Source organism: Strix aluco, chromosome 8 (assembly GCF_031877795.1).
Source record: "Strix aluco isolate bStrAlu1 chromosome 8, bStrAlu1.hap1, whole genome shotgun sequence".
In the NCBI taxonomy this organism is placed as follows: domain Eukaryota; kingdom Metazoa; phylum Chordata; class Aves; order Strigiformes; family Strigidae; genus Strix; species Strix aluco.
The window spans coordinates 29825091-29847278 of record NC_133938.1 but is presented as its reverse complement, the minus strand read 5'-3'; the positions used below and the strand labels follow the sequence as shown (position 1 = coordinate 29847278).

Here is a 22188-nt window from a genome sequence, read left to right as displayed (position 1 = left end):
GTGGGCCTTGCACAGGCCTGGGCACCACGAGACACAGGTGTGCGGGACTCGAGGGGTGCTGGGGCAGGAGGACAGCCCCCCCGACCGCTGGGAAGGCGTCTGACCCCAGCCCCGCTCCCCAGAGAGCGCCGTGCCCGAGGAACCCCACCGCCATGCTAGGCTGCGCCGCGGCAGCAGGCCGCGCCCCCCGAGGCCAGCGGGAGGGGCGGGCCCCGCCGCCAGCATTGACAGCTGCATCACCCAATCAGAGCGGCATCTCCTCGCGCTTTCCCCGCCCCTCGCTTTTCCCGCGGCTTCTCCCCCAGCGCCGCGGCGATTGGCCGGCGTCGGCTCCCGGAAGCTCGGGCGCTCGCTTCCGGCCGTTGCTAGGCGACGTGGCCCCCGGTAGCTTCCGGGTGGCGGGGTCTATTTCCGGCAGCGCGGCGGCGTTACCGGGACACGGCGGGGGGGGGGGGGGCGGGGGGTGGTGTTGCTACCACCATGAGCACCATGTTCGCCGACACCCTCCTCATCGTCTTCATCTCCGTGTGCACCGCGCTGCTGGCCGAGGGTGAGTGCCGGGCCGGGTTGTGGGCGCGTCCCCCCATCTCAGCGGGGCCAGTGGGGCCTGTCCCGGCTGGGCTGTGGCGGAGCGGGGAGGTCTTGGGGCCAGTCCTGGCCCGGTGGTGCTGTCCGCGGGAGGCATGGGGAGGGCTCGGTAGGAGCCGGAGGCCACTCCTGGCTTGCGTCGCGTAGGCCCGGAGCGCTGGGAGGGATTGGGGTCACTGGGAAGGGTGGGCGGAACGGGAGGGGGAGCAGGTGTCGGAGGAAGAGCAGGACAGTGAGGGTGTGAAACGAGGTTCGGTTACACAGGGCCCCCTGAGGCCTGGTGCTTGGAGGCCGGCATAGGCACCCTAGAGGACAGCGGTGAACAACTCTTGAACATAACTGACCTATGATACAAAGCAGTGTGAATTGCTTCCTCTAAAGGGAGAAAGGCTATGGGAGGATGGGCTAAAAGTTCTCAGTCTGCCTAAAGGAGGATACTGGTGTTTTTCTATAGCTATTGTAGAAAGGATGTGAAGAAATTGCCTGAACTTACAATGGTGGTGACTTGAGCTGCTTGAAAAGCCTTTTTAAATGGTAGGGTAATGAAATAGGCGCAGCTTTTTAAGGATTGGTTGGACAGATACCTTTTGGGGTAGTCAAAGGTCAGGCTGCTCCCTCTCCCTGGCACTGACCTATATCCCCAAATCTCCTTCATCCCAGAGCTGCAAGATGCTGTCTTTGGGCATTCAAGAGCAGGGAGAGTCCCAGGTAGAATATGATACTTGCTTTTTAGGAACCCTATTGTGTTGCATTTGGGGTTAGATGCAGTTGCCTTTCACAGCACAAAACTGTGTTGACCTCAGAAGCGTCTACGGCATTCACTTCTTGGCAGCTGGTGATCCCTGGGACTCAGCAGCACAGCCCTGTTGTCAAACCAAAGCTAAAAAAAAAAAAGCAGTTGTTCACAAACCACTGGTTCTGCACTTGTGGCACAACTTGTTTTGGTCATGTTTGAGTGCAAGGATTTAGACTTGAGAATCTCTTGAGGTCTCTTCTATTTGCCTTTTCAAGATATGATACTGTTAACGGGCAGGTCCTGGTAGGAATGGGAATTATTCCTTAGGCCTTAATTAGGTGCTATGAAAATGCCAAAGATTTTGTCGTGATTTACTGCCTTAATCAGGTCCTGGTTTTAAGGGGAGCAGCAGCTGGTAAATATGAGCATGAAGGTACAGAATGAGCCCTACAAAACAGCAGTGCTCAGTAAGATAGCTGGTAACTTCTAAAGACTTTTATAGGCACCATTGCTACATGGAACTTGAGAAGAGGATTTGAAGGAAAGTGATGGCATAGCTTTTTGGTGATTTGTGGTACCTTTAACATGTTATAATGTGGTTTTGTAGACAGGACATGTATTTTTTGTGTATGTATTTACTAACTTGTATCCCTATTATTGCAAGAGGTCTTTACATACCTAATTACTTGCTGAGTATTTATTTCAGGTATAACTTGGGTCCTGGTATACCGAACAGACAAATACAAGAGATTAAAGGCTGAAGTGGAAAAACAGAGCAAGAAATGTAAGTACTTTTCAGACATTAGTGAATGTGTCTTGCTGCTCCTGTTACATCCTGCTTTAGCAGATGCCAAATTGAATAGTCTGTGCTCTGAGACATTCCTGCAGCGTTTTCTGCTAAGGGAGAGAACTTTCTTCCTGGATTTCGTAGGAGCCTAATTTTACAAGTTACACAAATCTGTACTAAGAGGACTTATTTCTGTCCTTAATTCTTGTCTTCTGCTGGAGGGAAGGCTAGTGCAAAGACCTGTTGTGTTGTCTAAATTGCCCCTCCTCTTAATGGAGGACAGGAGGGAGTAAGAAATCGGTACTGGCATCTTTCTCTTTCTGAATATGAGTAGCCATTGTCTGTATACATAGATTCCTTTAGATGCCTGAAATAAGTTCAGAGTTTCTGCTTTTCAAGGGCAGTGGAGAATTTGAGATCTGTAATAAGAAAGAACTAGGGTTGAGTAATGAATGCCATGAGAGGAAAGCAGAATACATAAAGAGTAAGAGTGATGATTAAGGGTGGGGGGTGACTAAAGACAAAGTCATGATAGAAAGGTCTGAGCTATCAGCTGGTATAAAAATAAATTATACTAGTGTAAGCTAGAAACAAATAGAGTTGAATAGAAAAAAAAAAAAAAGTCCCAAGTTACTTCCATAGAGAGGAGATCTGAGAGGCCTGGGAGGGGTTGAACAAAGGACGAAGGAGGAAGGGAGAAGGGAGCAGAGGGTGAGCAAGCAGAAGATATGCATCGGATATTAAGAGGAATGGTAAACAGGAGGGTCTGAGCATGGAGTGCTTCAGTGGACCTGTCTGTATCAGAAGCCGAGGAGCAGAGGAGAAATTCAGCTGACCTTTCGAACTCAATTGTATTCGCCTTACACAAGTTGCAGCAGTAAGAGACAGCACAGCACACAACAACTGGGTCCAAACCTGAGCTGGTTTTACCTTAAAAATATGTCACAGTTATGTCAGTTCTCTCAGTATGTGGGAGAACAATATTACCCAAGCATGCTCTTTCCAGTCTAGCTTATTCCAGCCTTCCCCTGGGCAAAATAAACTGAAGAGTTGAAGTGTAGTCATGCTTGTGTCACAGCTCCTAAATTAGGGGCTTTGGTCATCACAGCAGTATGAGGTGGGGATTGCATCTCTGCCTGCCTCACTTTAATCCCACTTGGCTGACAAAAATGTGTAGGGTGGAATTAGCCCCAGAAGAGCAAGTTGGAGAAGTAGTTGAAACCCAGCTGAAAATTTAGAGTCGGTGTCTGTAGTGTGTTTGTGCTGTGGAACTCCAAAAGCAGTTAGCAGGGTTTAATCTCTGGGGCTTAATGATTGCTGTAAGAATTTAATGCTGTTTGTTTTTATAGCTCTGCCGATAGCTAGGCTATAATCTGTGAAGGGAAAGATGTGAGGTTCATGCATCTCAATTAGTTTCTAACTTCCTTGTTTGATTCCTCATCCCTAACAAAAAAAGAAAAAGTAAAACAGAATAAGGAATTGCTGAAAATTCAGCTTTGATTTCTGTTTTTGTTTGGTTTTCTCTTTCCTCCTGTGCTAAGGACAGCTGGCTGACCTGATGGCTTACAGACAACTTGCAAAGTAGACCACTTGAGCCACACCTTTCAACTGTTATCTAACACATCTGAAACAGGAAAAAACACATTTGAGATCTTTAAGCTCTCCCATGAGAGTCCTAGCAATCCTTAGGATTTGCAAAAACAAATGGACCAAGTAGTGTGCTAGAGCAGACATTGTTACTCACAGTCCTTAGTTTCATCTCTTCCTGTCCTCTGGCAGCTTTGTCTGAGACTGCTGCAGACATTATAGTAAGTGTTCCCAGGTAAACGCAGTGGTAAATTTGCAAGGCTGAAGGCTGTCTCTAGAATTGCTGTTGTGTTGTAACATATGTTTGCAAGACTGCTTGACAGTTATTTGTTCTGTTCGAACCATAAGGGAATTAGGGGTGTAGAGTTCCTCTGGGACCTGGAGGAGCCCTCTTGTTAGGGCTGGGAGCAATAGGTGGGCCTGAAAACAAAGCGTTCTCCAGTTGAGTTTAGAGTTGGGGGACGTGGGGTTATGTGAACTAGGGTTGGGATAGACTGATCAGGATTCCCCAGCTGGATTTGGCATAAGAAAGGTTATGGAGAGAGCATTCTGTGAGTGTTGGGTGTGTTGTGTCATCTGGCACCTCTCTCCAGCATTCCCTCTGAGCAGACTTCCCTGTTTTTTCCCCTTGTGCTAGCCTGCCCATCAGAGATATGCTTGTTCTTTGGAAAAAAAAAAACTTACCACGGAAGAAGTGATGTTTAGGTATCTTGTCTGTACTAGTGTAGTTTTCTTAGCAGTTGTGACTGACACACACATCATGGGCATTTCAGAAGGCAGCGCTACAAATCCTTGTGTTGCGTGGAAGTCTGGCTGACTTTATTTCACCTGTGCTTTGAAATCAAGGCTAGAAGATCTGTGCTGAGCTAGTACTTTGTGTGGGATAAGTCCTAATGCTCAGGTCTCTAGGCTGGTTCAGTGAGCTAACAAGGAGCCAAGCCTATTCCTTGGTAGATAGATATGGTACAGATACATAGAGTTCAGAGTAAAAAAGGGCTGCTATCTGTTGTTAGACCATAGCCACGCTTTATCATCCTCGCTTCTTGTAGTAGTCTTGTTACAGGTCTTAAATTAAAATGTCTCTTACTTCTGAAAAAGCTCTTCTTGCTGTCAGCAGAAGAGCATTTGCAGATGAGCAGCCCATTTACTGTGTTGTAGGTTCACTATGCTGGCTTTATGTTCGCCTTTTTGCTGTGGTGATAGTTGTTTGCAGATGCTTGGTGAGTGTCTGATTTGGAGTCTTAGTAACTTGGAGCTTAGGCTCCTACTTTTAAAATATTGAAAATGCTTCAGTACTAATGAATTGAAGAATGGGCAGGCTGTGGCCGACTGCTTGGACAGCATTTCCCCTGAGAATGCCTGCCTGTGAAGAAGGGATGTACGAGAACACAGGCTTTCCTGTATTCTGCTTCCCACTGCAGATAATCGGGAGCAGAGCTTGCCACAAAGCTCTTTTCATTACACTTGCTGAATCAAAAGTACTGTCTAGTACTAATGACAAATCAGCAAGGGTCATTTGCGCCAAAACTGTCCCCAGACTGCTCAGTTAACAATGTAATGGGCTCTTGACAGAGTTTAAAATTAACCCTTTAAATATTCTGATATCCAGGATTTTGAATTTTTTTAAAATTATTTTTAAGTATTTGGTGGAGTCAGTCTTAGTGGTTTATAACTTGTTGATTCTGAATTATTTTCTTAGTCATACCTACCTTCCTTTTGTGCCTCTGTTCTCTGAAGGAATAAAAGGTTTTGTCTGGTGTGTGGAAAAGGAGTGGTAGTATCCCTCTGCAGATATGATGGAATTTCTTTCTTTTCACTTGGCAGTGGAAAAGAAGAAGGAAACGATAACTGAATCCGCAGGCCGACAGCAGAAAAAGAAAATAGGTAAGACTGGGAAAGGAATATGGTGCCCCAAGAATGGGGGAAAAACTGAGAAACTTATGGAAGTGATTATCCTTTCCTTCCTTTCAAAACTCTTTATTTAAAGGGGTACTAGAGCTGATTCTTGGCCTGATGACTGGAATAGGAACACTTTTGCCTTACCCTTCCAAGACAGGAGACATCTAGCCTCCTGATGGTTTTAGTCAAATGCAGAGAAGGGCAGTGTCACTGAGAGGAGCAGCACTTCTTGCTGAACTAGTTGCCTTCCTTTTCAATTTGAGCCTTTATCCATGACTGTTACTAACTTCTGTTGTCAAAGCTCTTTGCTGCAGTGCACTGTCAGCTTGCAATAGCTATTTGACTGTATGATTGTGATTCTTTTGGATCTTCCTTTTTTTCTCATTTGAACACTTCCAAGCTGAAGGTGTTTGCCTGTTAACTGTAACTGCACTTAGATTTATTTCAAGTTTGATAAATTAATTTTGCTCAATTTTAGGTAGTGATTTATTTTTCCATTCTTCATTGTCAATGAGCTTAAGTCTTTCTGAGTAACGGTAACTCTAAGTACTGAACTATGCAAGAACAACGTGGTAGATCTTTAATGGACATGTACTTTAGAAAGTTCTGTTATCTGCAGGACTCTAAAGTAAAATGTGCAGCAAAGTTCAGTTAAATTATTACAGAAATCGTGGCAGGAACACTTCTGAGAGCTCCTGGGAGTTGGTTTCCTCATTCCTCTGTAACACCAGGTAGCTGGATTAGTCATTTGATCTGTACAAAGCTTGGGAATAATTATAAACATATCTTCAAACAGTTCTTCCTAGGTATAAAACCTGTTATCGTTAGACTCCTGAAGGGACAGGAGCCAAAATTCTTCCTCTTGTGCATTTTCAGTTCTTAATCGTGAATAATCCCTGCATAGTCTGAATACTACTTGGTGGGTAAGGCAATTTGTTAATGTTACATGCTCTTGTTATATATGGTCACTTCTGAATGTGGGGCAATGACATTTTCGCATGGCACCATCCAAGCTATGTTCCTAGCAGAGAATATTTTACTTGTGCTTGGACTAAACTAATAAACAGTAGAATCTGAGGAATTCAGATGCTCCACCAATTTTTTTATATACTGAAATAATCTTGTTTTGCAAATGAAAAACAAAGCACAAAGGGACTAAGAACAGAACTTAGGAAATGACCACTGATTTTGTTTGCTGTCATACTTGCTGGTCAAGCCTAAGATACCGAGACTGACTTTTTTTTTTTTTTTTTTCCCCCCAAGTGCCGCATAACTTCAGTGTCTCATTTGTTTTCAGGCGAAGCTGAATTCTTAGTGTTTCTGAAAAATCAGGCCCTAAATGTCAAGCTGGACATTCATAAAATGACTCAAGAGCGTTAACTGCTTTTGAAATCTCTGATCCCTGTAACTTACTGGATGTCAGATCATTCTGCAAGATGTAGCATTGTTGTAACAGCAAATTTAGTTGTGCTGGAGGTTCTTTAAATTCTACCATTCTAGTTATAAATAAATAAATAAAGAGCTGAGGCTTTACAGATAAGTCACAGGCGTGGTACAGACCTGCCTCAGTTACCATCTGTTCTGTGCACAGAATAAGACAGGAGGTGTGTGTATGCTATTACTTGGTTACACAAGGGATGAATCATGCAGAAGCAGGTAGGGTGAAAGTTTAGAAGGCTTAATTTGGTGTTTCTTACTTATCAAACTTCGTATTTTTAAGTGTAAAGTGAACCAACTTCAGTCACACTGTGTTTAAATCACCTTTCACACTGCTGGAACAGGACACCTTTAAGATCATGGTGCAGCCTTTAATCATTTCAGCTTAAGAAGTGTGTTTGTTAGCTTAAACTTTGCTACTGCTTTCTGTGTCCATGTGCCCCTAGAAGAAAAGACAGTGACACTCCCAGGAGTCCATGTGAGGGCTGGGTAGACTGCAAAACAAACAAAACACAACAATGCTTCCAAATATTATTAGTGCTGTATCCCTGTATCCTTGTGGTTTGTGTTCCAATGGGCAGAATAAGATGATTTTAGACACTAGGGTGCTGCTTGTTGACCCAGTCCTCTTTCTCTGTGCCTCTACCCAGCAGTATAGCAAAGTACCTAAATGCTGCTTACGTATGACTTGGGCAGGAACAGACCATTTGTGTAAGGTGGTGTGATACCCAGAGCCTATTTGGTTTGAATTTGTAGAAATGGGTGAGAACCAGCTCAGGTGTATTGAGGGATCAGGGCTGTGTTCTTTATCCCTATGTAACCTTTAGCCCATCAAAATAGATTGTCAGTTATGTAGCAGAGGGAAAAAACAAGTATTTGTGCCAAATGTGATTCCTAAAGAGCTGGCCTGTGGTTGCTGAAATGTCCCAGAACAAAGCTCTCCACCTGGGTCAGGAAGCAGGTGTCTGGAAAGTTCCTGCCAGAGGGGATGGTTTGTAGCTAGGAGCAATTGAAAATAGCAGTGAGTATTCTAAGAAATTGGATAGGGGTGTTGCTATTGCTTTTCATAATACTTGTGAGTCCCTGTATTTAGCAGGGTCTTAAAAGATAGCTGTTGAGATTCTGTGCCGTGGGCCTCTTCTACTGAAACTTCAGCAGGGATCCACCGGTCAACTCGCACGCTGGGCAGCCCTTCTGCATCCCCACTCTCTCTTTACTCACGCTGTTCTTTGGATACTTCTTCACCATCCACATCCTTACTTGAGCTAGGTGTTGCTTCCAAGTTCTAGCTGCCCCTCTGGATCCTCAGTCTGAGAGGAGCACAGTGGACAAGGGATGATGGGGACGTGGGACAAGAAAGGTGGCAGGTGGTGGATAATGCTTGAGGCCAGAGCAGCCCTCCAGTGAGGGGCATGGAAAATGCCTTCCCAGAAAACTGGTCATCTTTTAATTTTGTGATGACTTAAGGACAGACTAAATTTCCAAAGTAGTATTTTAAAGTATTCTCTGCAAAGCATAGTAATACATGTATTACTGAAACTGAGGTAGAGAACATCTTTCCTCTGTGGAGAATCTTTTAGATGTGGCAAGGGTCCAAAATTCATTACTAAAACCAGCAGGATGTTAGCCTTGGTGAGGTGCAGCAATGTGTACAGTTTCAGAGTCCCTTCAGACACCTCCAAAATGAAATCCTTATATAATGTATTTATAATGGTGAGCCTGGTGTGCGGCAAATTGATACTGCTGTCTCTCCGAAGTGTGATATGGAGGCACTGTCTTTGTTTTCTGGCAACATTGCTCATGCTGCTGTGTTAGTTGGTTGAGTTAGCAAATTTGACATTCTGTGCATTTCTTTCAAAAGTGCTGAATGTGTGATTCTAGCCTCCTCCTCTTTTGTGCCTGCTTTGCTGCATGTGGCTCTGATGGAGGAGCAGTTGGCTATGTACAGTTTTTCACTCTATACTGTCTGGCATAGAGAACTGGAGTTGGTTTTGGGAGTGTTATTTGTTTGGAGAGCCAAGAAGGTTAAGTCTTCCTGGAAATGAAAACACTGGTTTCTAGGTTGGTATAAGTGATTATAACTGTTGTTGTTTTTGTCTTTCCAGAGAGACAAGAAGAGAAACTGAAGAATAACAACAGGGACTTGTCAATGGTAAGAAAATTAAAGCCAGTTCCTGATTGCTAAAGATTTTGGTCAGCTTTCCGACAGAAAGACTTTGATCAATTGGCAGACATAGCAGCTTTTCCTCCTGACAGGTCCTTCTGGATTATCTCTAATTAGAGATTTTAGTATGAGCCACAGAGTTCTCCAGCATTTACTGCCTCATCTCATGCCCAGCCTTAGCTATTTTCATCTTTATAAGCCTCCATGATGTTTTCAAAGTAGAATTAATTTGTCTGACTTCCTCTTGAAAGTTCTGTCTTCATAATGGTCCCCTGATGACTGGTTGGTTTCTGCTTAAGGAAGAAAAAATTGGTTGATTCCTGCTTAAGGGAGAAAACCAACCTGTGGAAGGTAACAGGACAGTTCTTAAGCACTTTTTTTTCCCTTGAAGCATCTCTTCACATCAGTGGTCCACTCTGTGACTGCCTTTGTACCCAACTGTTGACCAGACTTCTCTTTGGGAGTTCTCTGCTCGCTTCTACAATCTCTCTGGCCTTCTGGGTCATCTTTTTCCTTCTGTATTTCAGTGATGCTGTACAAAGCTTGTTCTTAAGGGTGTGAGCCCATGATCCCTCAGTGTAGGCCTATTTTGATTATCTCTGACCTTTCTGCTTGCAGGTTCGGATGAAATCCATGTTTGCCATTGGCTTCTGCTTCACTGCCTTGATGGGAATGTTTAACTCCATGTAAGTATCACCTTTATGGATCTTTCTTAAATTTTCATGGTGAATATATTCTCCACCTTCCCTCTATCACTTGAATTGTTACTGTGTGTTTGGGTTTGTGTGTGTGGCAGGGGGTTTTGGTAGCTGGGGAGGGGGCTAGCAAAACCCCCTGCCATACACACACAAACCCAACACACAGTGACAAGAGTCCCTCCAAGAACCATAATTAATTTGCGTAAAAGGGATTGATATTTCATATGAAGATGCAGTTGTTTGGTCACCACAGGCATATTCTGCTCAAGAGGGAACACTGCGCGCTGAATGCAATCAAACTGTACAAATTGCATTTAATCTGGTTATAACTCTAACATCCTTTCTGCTTGGGAACATCTTGATCAGGGCAGGTTTGGTAGATGTCAGGCAAGCAGCTACAGTCTTGAGCTTATTTGGCTTTGCTGTAGTAGTGTGACCAAAGAATGCTCTCGCAGGCAAAACTGGGTCAGCTCCCTTGCCCTTAGAAATGAGCTATAATTGCAGTTTGTTGTTGCCCTACTTAAGGTGATCAGAGTCAAGATATTAACAGGTCCAGGCATGGGCTCTAATCTTCTTTTGCTTTAAAAATGACCTGGGATAGGTCTAGTTTTTTAAAAAAAAAAAAAAACAAACAACAAACAAATAAAAAAATAAAAAAAACCCCAAAGACAGAAAAAGCCCTAACTGGTTTGCATGGTTATAGAAGCTTTGTTTCAGATATCCAAGACTTGACTTTTTAATAACTTGATTCAGTCTTGAAGTGTGAACTTCCCATTGGCTGTTAAAGCTGAAGATGATACGAGTATGGTTAGAATAACCTTCAGGAGGCTGCTTAATATCTGGGCAACGTACTTGTCCTACAAACAGGAATTTATGTTCTGGGGCACCAAAACCTTTGGCCTCTCTGCTGGCAGTCCCCAGGATACAGTCAGTTGTTATTTTACTGAAGATCTGTGGATGGATAAATTGCAAACAGGGGGTAACATAATAACAGAAGTGCCAGTGTGTGGACTCTTTATTTATTCAGCTTAGTCAGACTTCAGCATCTAGCATTCTCTGGAATGCTGTGAAACTGAGCAGAGGGGCACAGCACTACAGGACTTTAAAATTTGGATACAGTCTTTAGTCATTGATGTCTCATTTCACTGCAGCCCTGAGCAGGGATGGAAGTGCATTGTGAGTCATGTGCCCAGCAACACAGCGTCTGTCAGGCATTTTTAGTGCTGCACCAGAGTCCTTCAAGTGCTTGCCTAGCGGTTTGGGTGCAGTACAAACACCACCACCTCTGCCTCTGAGACAAACTGAAAAACAAACTAAAAAAAATCTCCCTACTTTCCTAGAGTGGGAAGAGTCAGTTCAGAGTATGCTATGACTGTAAGTTCTTGATGAACTTATAGACAGGACTGTAAGTTCATCGAGAGCTTCAGGAAGGAATTGATTTTGGTTAAATCCTGTGTGGCTCCTCCTTCCATAGATATTAACCTAAAAAAAAATTAGTTAATTGGTTTCTTCTCCTTTAAGGCCACCAAGGTTACTTGTCTTGTTCCTCTTTAGAGGATTCCTGCCCACAGAGACCATGCTACTAGACACAGAATTGACATGAAGCTTTTGGACATATCTTTCTTTTAGAGGGATCCTGAACGTGAACAGCAGGAGCAGCCAGACAGCTCAGTAATAGTTTGAAGTGAAATAATTTTCTTGCTAATAGCTGAGCCTATTGAATTAAAATCTAAAGATTTGGCTGTCTGGCCTTTGGGGCTAGATAGTTAAATTTTTGCTCCTGGTCTCAGTACAAGGTAGCTAGTGCATTTATATCTGAATGGTAGCTTTTGTGGGTTGTACCTGTGTTGTTTGAAGCTGATAGAATGGTTTGATGGAGCTGGTTCTCACTTAGGCACTGTCATTCTCTTGACATAGCATAAAGAACAGCTGCTTGTCTCGGGAGGAGAATAATTCAGTTCTGAATTCAGGAGGCTCTTAGGCTCTGTCTGGGAAGCTGATACTGCCAGGTCATCCATCCATGGAGGCACTGTGGGTGTGGTATGAAAAGGAGGAAAAGGGTGGCTGACACCTGCAATGGCTGTAGCCTCACTTGCTTGCTTTTCCTGTTCTTGAATGAGTTCATTGCTCTGGGGAGATAAAAAGAGCGGGGAACTGCATGGAAGTAGCATGATGAGTTGCCCTTTGGACAAGTACTATGCAGAGGCTGCTGCTCTGTGGCTGGGTACCTCACCTTTGCCATGCACCAGCTTAGCCAAAATGGAAATTATTGTGATGACTGGCTGTTGTGATTTAACCCCAGCAGGCAACTCAGCCACTTGCTCACTCCCCTCCAGTGGGATGGGGGAGAGAATCATAAGACTAAAAGTGAGAAAACTCGTGAGTTGAGATCAAGACAGTTTAATAGGTAAAGCAAAAGCCACTCACACAAGCAAAGCAAAACAAGGAATTCATCCACCCCTTCCCATGGGCAGGCAGATGCTCAGCCAAGTCCAGAAAAGCCAGGTTCCATCATGCGTAACAGTGACTTGGGAAGACAAACGCTGTCATTCCGAACGTGTCCCCCCCCTTCCTCCTCCTTCCCCCAGCTGTATACGCTGAGCATGACACCGTATGGTGTGGGATATCCGTGGGGTCAGTTGGGGTCAGCTGTCCCAGCTCTGTCCCCTCCCGACTTCTTGTGCACCCCCAGCCTGCTCGCAGGTGGGGTGGTGAGAGGCAGAAGAGGCCTTGACTCTGTGTAAGCACTGCTCAGCAATAACAAAAACATCCCTGTGTTATCAACACTGTTTCCAGACAAATCCAACACACAGCCCCATACTCGCTACTATGAAGAAAATGAACCCTATCCCACCTAAAACCAGTACACTGGCTCTCTCTCTTACTAGAGTGTCAGTACTAATGGGGCAGCAGGGTGGACCATGCTGGAAGGATATGTAAGTGTCAAGAAAGCTGGTTTAAACCTGAAGAGCAGAATGCTGTGTTGAAGATGAGCAGCTGAATGACTGTTGTGCCTTAAAAGGTGTGCTAGGGCAGTGAGATCTGTAGCGGTGGTGGCCTCTAAGCAGATGGGATTTCTCCTGGGAGAGAAATCAGCTTCTGCGTGTCTCAATTTTCTCTTGTCAGAAACTTTTTAATACAATCAGTTCTCAGTCTTGCTCTAAGAGTTTTTGCATTTCAGTACCCCTTCATGATAGCTGTGAAAAGCTGTTGGAATTAAAAGCAGGTACCTCAGGGTGCTACTGCTGAAGTACTTGTCATTCTCACAGCAGGAATAACGCAGAATTTTAAGCCACTGGGGGATGTTACAGGGAGATAAACATCCGTTCCTAGCTCTTTTGCCAAACTGCCTGTGAGATGTAAACAAAGTTGGCGTGTGTTTGAGCTGTAGCTGTGTGAACGCATCTCCACAGGAAAGAACGCTCATTTAGGATCTCTTGAAACAAGAAACACCTGTTAGAAAATCAGTGCATGCAGAGAAAATAACATCCAAATATACACATGCTGATGAGGCATCATACACTCTTACTTCAAAAGATTGGGTCGACTGTCTGGGTTGGGAGAAATTTTTGCAAACTGGCCAGAATTCACACTCTGCCTGATGCCCTGGAATGTGGACCTGGAGGAGTTCCAGGAGCAGGACAGCCTGCTTGGAAAACGTGGTATCATCGTGGCTCTGCACTGCCTTCATCTTCAGAGCTAATGTAGAGAAGACTGTTGGTATTAAAAAGCTTTGTCGGTGGCTCTCTTATGCATCCTTCTTGTGCTGAGAAGTATAGCTGCTAAAGGAAAGGAAGAGGTATCTTCGGTTTATGCTCCAATTAAAAAAATGCCCTTTTGCTTAAAAGCAAAGAGCCCATTTTCTTGCAGTAACTGCAGTAGAGCAGGGTGATAGTCATCCATCCTTTATTTAAGTGCTGACTGTGTTCTGGGAGGTGATCTGCTAAATTTGACTTTTAAATAAAATGCACCAGTAAACTGCAAAACACCAACCAAGATTTTATGAACCAACAGCTTCTCCAGCTGATCACTTAAATCACTATGAAACTCTTTGACTGTGGCAAAACTGTTACTGAGGGCAGTCTCCTTGCTCTGTGGATGATTGGGTGTGGAGGGCTTTGGGAGAGAGGTGTATTTAGCCTTTTTGGTGTAGTGTATGTAGAGGTGGGCTGGAGAAGGCAGCGTGGCTTTTTAGCTTTTCACGTGGTCTTATCTGCTGTGGTGGTCTGTTGAAGATGCTCAGTTGTTCTTTCTATAGTCAGAGACCCTTTTACTGTCCCCCATTGTGATTCAGTGCTTTCTTTTTCTAGATTTGATGGCCGAGTGGTGGCAAAGCTTCCATTTATCCCCCTCTCGTACATCCAAGGTCTCTCCCACCGCAACCTTCTGGGTGAAGATTACACCGACTGCTCCTTCATCTTCCTCTACATTCTCTGCACGATGTCTATCAGACAGGTAAGGACATTGCGGTGTGTCTGGCATGCCTGGAGCAGGGAAAGCACATCTCCATCCATGAAGGGGAGTCTATTACTGCCGTCCGGTTTTGCGTGCATAATCTTCGATCTGTTTATGATTTCTGTGTTTCCATTCCTGTGCTTAATTTTCAAAGCAATTCTAGGATGGGATCTTAAAAAAACAGCCACTATCCTTGACTGGTGGGGAAGACTTGACTGGAGACTTGCAGCAGGGCACTAGGACAGAGTTGGCAGAAATGGGTTCTTTCCTTGTGCGTGTGTCCGCTAACTTTGTGGATTGCCATGTCAAGAGATTGTCTCCATTAGAAACCAATCTAAGTACTGCTTCTTAGTAATCGTGACTTTTACAGTGCTATGAGAAAAGAGAATTGTACCACCTTCAGGGGGAACTTGCTTTGTGGCTTGAGGTTCTATAAAGGTTCAATCAGTCCATAAATTTGCTAAAATAGTGAGGAAAGAGTTAAACCTGTTCTTTTGGGTTTGTCCTTCCTGTTTTTGCCGACTGCCTGATTTTTTTTCAGAGTCTTAAGAACTTTACCTTTGGTGTGGAGTCTCTCCCAGTGTTAGGGATGTGACACAGAAAGGGAGTCTGGTATAAGCCAAGAGTAGGCTACACGTAGCTCCCCAGGAAAGCTAGTTAGTCCCATCCTTTGGAAAGAGAAGCATCAGTGAAGATAAGGGAAGTGCCTGTTCAGGAAGGTTTGCTAGCTGCTTAAGTGGCAGAATGGCTGGTGAGGACAAGTGGGCCTTCTCAGTGCAACCAGAAGCCTACTTTGTTTGCCAAATTTCCCCCAGAGAGTGCTGGGGATAAGTTAATAAACTCTGGGGACTGGATGAATGCTGGTGCAACTAGCTGCAAATTGTCTGCTTTTCTGTATTTATATTTCGTTTTTCTTTGATTCACTTCCTGAATTCTTGCTGCTTTTCTCCTTGACTGACTTGCTGCTTTTCCTCAGGGGGTACCAAAGGACTTAGAAAGACTTAAAGCAGATAAGCAAAGGGAAGTGGCGTATTATGCCAGCTGCTGTCAGAAGTTTGGATGAGCTTGATGGAGCAGCTTAATAATAGAGCGTTCCTTTAGTCACAAAGTGCATGCTAGTGAATTGAATTCTCCATAGCTCTCTGTATTGGGTCACTGTGTTGAAATGGATCTGTGTCTGGTCCTATGTGAAAGCAGATAATGAATTGTAGAACAATTTATGTTGAAAGGGTCACCTGGAGGTTGTCTGGCCCACCTCCTCACTCCAAGCAGGGCCAGCTTCAGAGTACCAAAGGCCAGGGACTTCCTCATTCTGTTTGCTACAAGACAAATCTTGTTTCACTTCCCAGTAGCTGGTGCAGTGTTTGCTGCTGTGAAATAAATGAGACCTTTTTAGCTCTTAGGATCATCTTCCTGAATTCCCTGGGATACTATGGTCTGATGCTGTTCCTTCAGGCAATCTTGTCTGGTGCTGCTCTCTGTTATTCACCTGTTAGATGGGACGTCCCTTATTTCCAATGTTGCACATTATTATATGAAACTAAATAGCACCATCAGCAAGATTTTTCTGTACCCATTGGGTTGATTGGGGAACTCCCTTGATGAAAAATCCCCCATGGATTTTTTTGGTTGAAAAATATAATTCCTGTGGTTAGTTCTAGTCCTGGGCATTTTCTGATATTTCCTATTGTGAAATCAGTAGACAGCATGAACTGAGTGGTGGTCCAGTGTGGTTCTGGGCAGAAATGCTGAACTGTTTGCAGTAGGTTGGGCTTTCAGAAGAAATTCTGGAAAAAAATTGCCTCTGTGCTTGAGAGTTCACGCTGATGGCCCTGTGGAGGACAGGTGTTACTTTACAGTTTTGGAGAAGAGTGGTTTTGCTCTGAAGTATTAGACTGCAGTCTTCATAGTGCTGCCTTATCTACGTGATCGTAGTTAACTATACCTGCCATTCTCCAGCTGTTAGGCAGCTCAGTTTCTTTCGTCCTTGCTACCTGAAGGGAAGGGCAGAGACCAGCCCCATTAGTTTGTGCAGAAGCTAGGAACTGAAGCTGTGATTGCTGGCATCCTGCTCTTGGCTTTATTACTATTTGTAAAAATGTAGGTGATAACAGCATTGGGAAGAACTTTGAAGGGCTGTGACAGGCTAGGGGAAAGGGGAAGAAAGTAATTAAGGGCTTAAAATGGTGCCAAAGACTTGCTTTTAGTGCTTTCCATGACCTTGGAGGTGAAAACTTTGTGATCCTTTGTGTTTCACTGTGTGCAAAAGGGGAAATCTCGACAGGTCAGCTTCAAAACAGCTGTTAGCCCAAGGGGGAAGAAGTGCTGTGGGAGCTAGTGTCTGGCTTGATGCTGCTGACACAGGAGGAGGAGTGGAGATGTACTAAAAGTCAGGGAACAGGTTGTGAACAAAGGAGGCCATACATCCCTCAGCCTTCCCTTAAATCCTGGAGCTGCCTGTGAAGGGATCAAAGACAGGGAAGAGACATCCCTGTGGAGCTCAGAAGTAGAGGAACTCTTGTGTGTGTGAAAAAAGTGACCTGGAGGAAAATGCAGGGGAGTACGTGAGAGTGGGGAGACAAACTGGACAGTGATTAAACTGACATTAGTGGGATGGGCAGTAGCAGCATCAGGCAGTCTCTTCACGTGGTCCTCAGGCATGTGGGGGTGATAAACTCTTCAAACACTGACTGGGAAGCTTGCTGCCTGTGACCTGGCCAGCATCTCCCAAAATAGTCAACTCACAGTGAGTAACTTCCTTTGCGCTGTTCCCAGCTCTCCCTGGCACGTAAATCCTGTCCCCTAGTTCCTCCTGCCTTCCTGTTTGGAGAGAGGAGGGTTGCTGGGAGAGGCCTTCCAGGGGTCCTTGAGCAGTTGGGTCTCAGCTGGGAAAGTCCGCTGCTGGGCTGGGCGGGAGGCATAATGTCAGGGTTACATCCTCCGTCCCTGCTCCTGTTTCTGAGCTCCCAGCCTTCACCTGTGCTGTTTGTGAAGAGGAATACGCCACTCTTCCTCAGGCGTTTGCTGGTCTTCGCTTCCTTTTCACACACGCCTGAACTGTAGATTAGGCTGCTTCTCTCTGAAATGTGTTCCCAGTGGGAATGGGAGCCAGCAATTATCCCTACTGCCAGGAGTCCACTTTCCCACATGGCCTGGTCTTGGGGCAGGGAGCCACTTGCTGTCTTGTCTTCAAACCCAAAAAGTGCCTCAAAGACAAAAGCAGAAGCAGCTCTTGTCCTTCCTGCAGTCATTTGAAGAAACTTCAGAAGAGCTCAGATGAGGAATTTGTATCTTTAAGTCTTACAGTCTTCCCTCCCTGCTCCTGGAGGTGATGGTCTTGTTTGTGTTGCAAGTAGACTCTGCTGACTTCCTTGTGCAACGTGGCCCACAGCAGACAGGACAGGTTTCTGCTGGACCTTGCCCCAGCCCTGGTGTTTCCAGCTGTGTAGACTTCAGGATTGTTGTCCAGCAAAACTTGTTTTGCAGCTAAGTGCAGGAGGCTAAGCTGCCTTCCACGGCAAGGTGGGGACTACTGTGGAAGGATAATGCTGGAGAGTGACTGTAGTCTTGAATCCACATACAGACAAGTTGTCATCTCTCTTCCCCTTGGAACTATTCAAGCAGATGGAGTAAACTTTAGCACCGCAGGTCATCTCTCTTGATACTTAAAGGAACAGGGAGGAGGCAGTGCACATGTCTTTGCTTCCATGGATGCTCTGCTAGGATCTACTCTGCTCCACGGGTGAGCCAGTAATAAAGCTGGTAGGATCCTGGTCCTGCCTGCTGCTGACTCTGCAGCACCCTCTGGTGTTGCTGAATCTGTCCCTTTGCTACTTTTGTTTTCTCCTTTCTGTCCATCTCTTGATTAAGGACGCTCTGAGAAGAGGAACCACACGAAGGACTCTCCCACAGTGAAATGCTCTCTTACATATTCAGTTGCTGAATATCAACCAGTGGCTGATTTATGTAGGCCATGGACTAAACCTGATGCAATTCCTTGTCAAGTGTTCCCCTCTACTTTCATGCTTGTGTGTGGGCTGAAACCTTCCTTTGCATAGTCTCCACCTGGAATGACTCCCGATTTTTTTTTTTTTTTTTAAATTTAGCTACTGTGGAATTACGAAGCTTGGTCTGCCTTTTATTTTTTTTTTTTTTTGTGTTCTCCTTCCATGATCAAAACATTCAAGAACTGTGACATTGCTATCTGACCTATCCTGACAGTTATTTTGGAGAGGTCACTCACGTTTGAAGAGAATCCTCCTTCCTCCTTTTGTTGTCTTTATAGCCAGGACTCAGCTGGTGACATGAGGAGGACACAGTTGTTTCTTCTTTCTTTTGCATCAGATGTCCCTGTTTTGTCAGCACTACATGAGCAGCATCTTGAGCTGTAGTTATTTACAGTGAAGGATGAAACTGAAAGAACTGCTAGCTCTTTGTAGTTTGTGCTGTTGCAATATTTAAAAGGAATTTCACAAAAACCAAGAAAAACATAATATTTAAATATTCTGCTCTGAGTTTTTAGCTAATGCCTGGCTCTGCTACTTAATTCTTTCCTTGTTTGTTGTTTTCCACTGAAACACCCTGCTCAGATGCAGATGAGGTCATCCCGATAGTCAGTTTTTGGGTTTTGCTACATATGTCCTGTTATACTGCATGTCTCCACCGAACCATTGTTCTGTCTGCATCACTAGCATTCATGTTAATTCTGTGCCTAAGCTCCTGACTTGAACTTGGCACACGCTCTGGTTGCCATGTTGCTGACCCAAATTCCGTCTGCATTAGGAGAGAGCCTTCCTCGCCAGCTTGCAGACCCTCAGGCTCTGATGGCTGCCATCAACAGTGATTTCTGGAACTTGTGAAAACCGAGGGCTGCTTTGGTTCTGCCTCTGAGCAGATGTTAGGAACCTGCTCCTGTGTTGCACTGCAGTTAAATTGTAGGTTGATTTTAAACCAACCTGTGTGCAAAGACATTAATGAGGTACCTGCCAGCTGACTGTGTGGTGTTGTAGCTGGCAGTGGAAAAGAACTCTCAACCAAAATGTGGATTTAATGATCAGAAGACTTTTGCTGAGGTGGGGGAGAGTGGCCCCGCTCTCATTGTAGCTGTTGCGGATGGTTGTCTGGCTCTGTGCTAAGCTTTTTTGAATGCATAGGGCTAGAGGTCCAATACATAGTAGCTGGATTGGTAAGGCTGTGTGGGTGAGAACCTGAATCTGTTGAAACTAGTAGGAAGGTTTTACATGTAAGCAGGGTTGGGATTTCTTCCTCTGTCTCCTTTGTTACTGGTCTGACACTATCCTGCTCTTCTGTTCTTTTTTTGCAGAACATCCAGAAGATGCTCGGTCTTGCTCCTTCCCGGGCTGCCACCAAGCAAGCAGGGGGCTTCCTTGGCCCGCCACCTCAGGCAGGGAAGTTCTCCTAAAGCACAGTGACAGCCTTCACGGAAGGTCTGACCAGTGCACAAGACTGCCTTTGGGAGGTAACAAGCTGGGATTCTGCACCAGGCTTCACATGTCCAAGAACAGCCTATGCAGTATTGGCCACAGTCTTGGAAACATTTTCCATTTGGAGTATTCTACCAGCAGTTGTTTGCTCATCAAACCAAGAAAGTTCTCAGAAGATAACTTGACCTTTTGTTTCTGGTGTTTCTGAGAAATAAATGGCATGGGCATGTGTTTATTTAGGCGTCTCTTAATTGTGCTGTAAGACATGTAAAAATATGTTGATATAGTGCAGTTGATGTAATTTACAACGTAGGAATCAACTTGGATAGCAAGAGTGAGATCTGCAAAGCAGACAATTTGGAACGTTCAGAGCGGTCATGCTGTGAAGTGACTCTCTTGTCTTAGCCATACTGGCCATAGTCCCGTGAGGTAGGGAGCTGGGCAAGTAGGTGTGCTTAGTTCTCCCTTTGCAAAACTTGCTGCCTGGAAGGTGAGGTTTTTTTCACTGGCTCGGGTGACTGCAGGCACCGGAACCTGCCCCTGTGCCAGGCTGCCCTTGGAGGTGACACGTGTTTCTGGATGTACTGTCAGCCTCCGTCTTCCTGGCAGAGTACAGCCCCACAGAGATTTTTGTGGCATTATACAGCTTCTGTAAAAGTTGCTTGCTTAGGCAGAATCTGCTCAATTACAGAAACAAACCTGGCCTTTAAACTTGAGCAAATTGTTAAATTGCATCAGTACCATCCACTGCTACTGAACCCTTTATTGCCTGAGTAGTTATGACAGCAGCACTTTTGTTCATGCTCCTTAGTTTACTGCTAAACAGACTGATGATCAGTATGCATCTTAAAAGGCTTCCTTCTTAGGCCGGGGAGCTCTCTAGACTGTCTTCTGCTTCACCAAATAACTATCTGGATCAGTCTTGTTGGCTGGAACCTGCTCACCTTGTTTAAAAGGGCTCAATAAGTCCTCCTGCCACTCTCAAGTTAGGCTGCCAGTTTTCCTGAAGCAGGCAGTGCCCCTAGGGGCGGTTGATCTCTTGCTTCTGTGACCAGAGGTTTATCACGCAGTACCTCTTACTGGGAGTTTTTGACTAGATGTATGGCAAGGGGACAAATCTGAAACACCTTATGGCAGTGTGGAACATGTGCAATACCTTATTAAATACTAAATATTGGATTAATTCTTAATAATAAGTATGGGGCACTTTTATAGGATTATTTAAAGATAAATCATGAATGGGGAACCTGTATGCAATGCTCTACCTCTCAGAAAATGAGTATTTGGCAGGTAACAGAAAGCATCCACTGTATACTGATGCTGTCTGGCTCTAAAGCTGCATTTCTCTACTTACCCTTATGTCTGGTGTAGCTACAAACTTCCCCAGGGAGCAGCCCCCCGTTGTGTGATTCCCCTTTCCCTTGTGTAGCCTCTCTTAGTTCAAGGGCTTCACGCCCAAGCAGAGCCAGAAACACCCCAGCCTGTTACCTGCATGGCTCAGCCTTGTTGAAATAGTTTATTCAGCAGCATGTGGTTGCTGGATCCAACAGGATGGCACTAAGGCAGCCACGTCTCATCCAGCGTAGCGACAAACTACGCCTCCATGGCTTCGGACGCGTTAGGTGCGGTACAGTAACCTGCCCTGCTGCTGTCGGAAACTGCACCCTCAGCAAATCTGCACACGTTGCATCACACCAGGCTTTGTCGTCTGGGGAGGGAAGCGTTTGCACATCTAAACATTACCTGAAAATTATTGATCTGTTGCTGTATGCTGGTTGCGTTCTGCTGTCGTTTGTTTGATACAGTAGTGGTTAATCATTGTAACAAACAGGAGAAGAGCTTTCCTAACCTCTACCACTGAAAGGTCTGAATGTCAAACAACTTTACAACCACAGGAAGACTCTGTTTTGGAGGGAAAAAGGATGTTCTTGGTTCTGTTTCATGGATAACTTTAACAAAAAAAAAAAAAACAAAAAAAAGCTGCATGTTTCTCTTAAGATAAATTGCAACTGCAGTCACATCTTTGAGGGGGTTTAACTACTGCCAGCTGGTGATGCAGCGAGTGGTAATTCACATGTGTTGCTGCTCATCCTTTGCTCCATTGATCATCTCACACGCAGCCGTAGACCTGTTCGTTTCTGCTTCGTTTTGTCCTTTACACAAATTGCAGCGTGATCTCGTGTCCTGTCCCTGCCCGCAGCTGTTCGAGGAAGTCTTCAGAAGCTCTGTGAAATACACCCATGGTAAAATATGCCCGTGGGCGTTTGCTTTGCTGCAGCTCCGCCTTTCGCTTGTACGTATCCACTTATTCTTCGCGAATATTAACAATTTACCGAAACCTTTAAAAGTTTTAAGGGGCGGGGGGGGGGGGGGGGGGGGGCTGCGACCTCCGA

General features: G+C 45.0%; 1 protein-coding gene across 1 annotated transcript; it reads left to right on the top strand.

The window, feature by feature from the left end:
* The first annotated feature begins 400 nt into the window (after positions 1-400).
* On the top strand, positions 401-20030 carry TMCO1 (transmembrane and coiled-coil domains 1). Its single transcript, XM_074832910.1, has 7 exons — positions 401-550; positions 2031-2108; positions 5523-5582; positions 9140-9186; positions 9817-9884; positions 14207-14351; positions 19675-20030. Exons 1-7 carry the CDS (start codon positions 481-483, stop codon positions 19771-19773), a joined length of 567 nt encoding a protein of 188 aa, XP_074689011.1. The 5' UTR covers positions 401-480; the 3' UTR covers positions 19774-20030.
* Positions 20031-22188: the final 2158 nt, after the last annotated feature.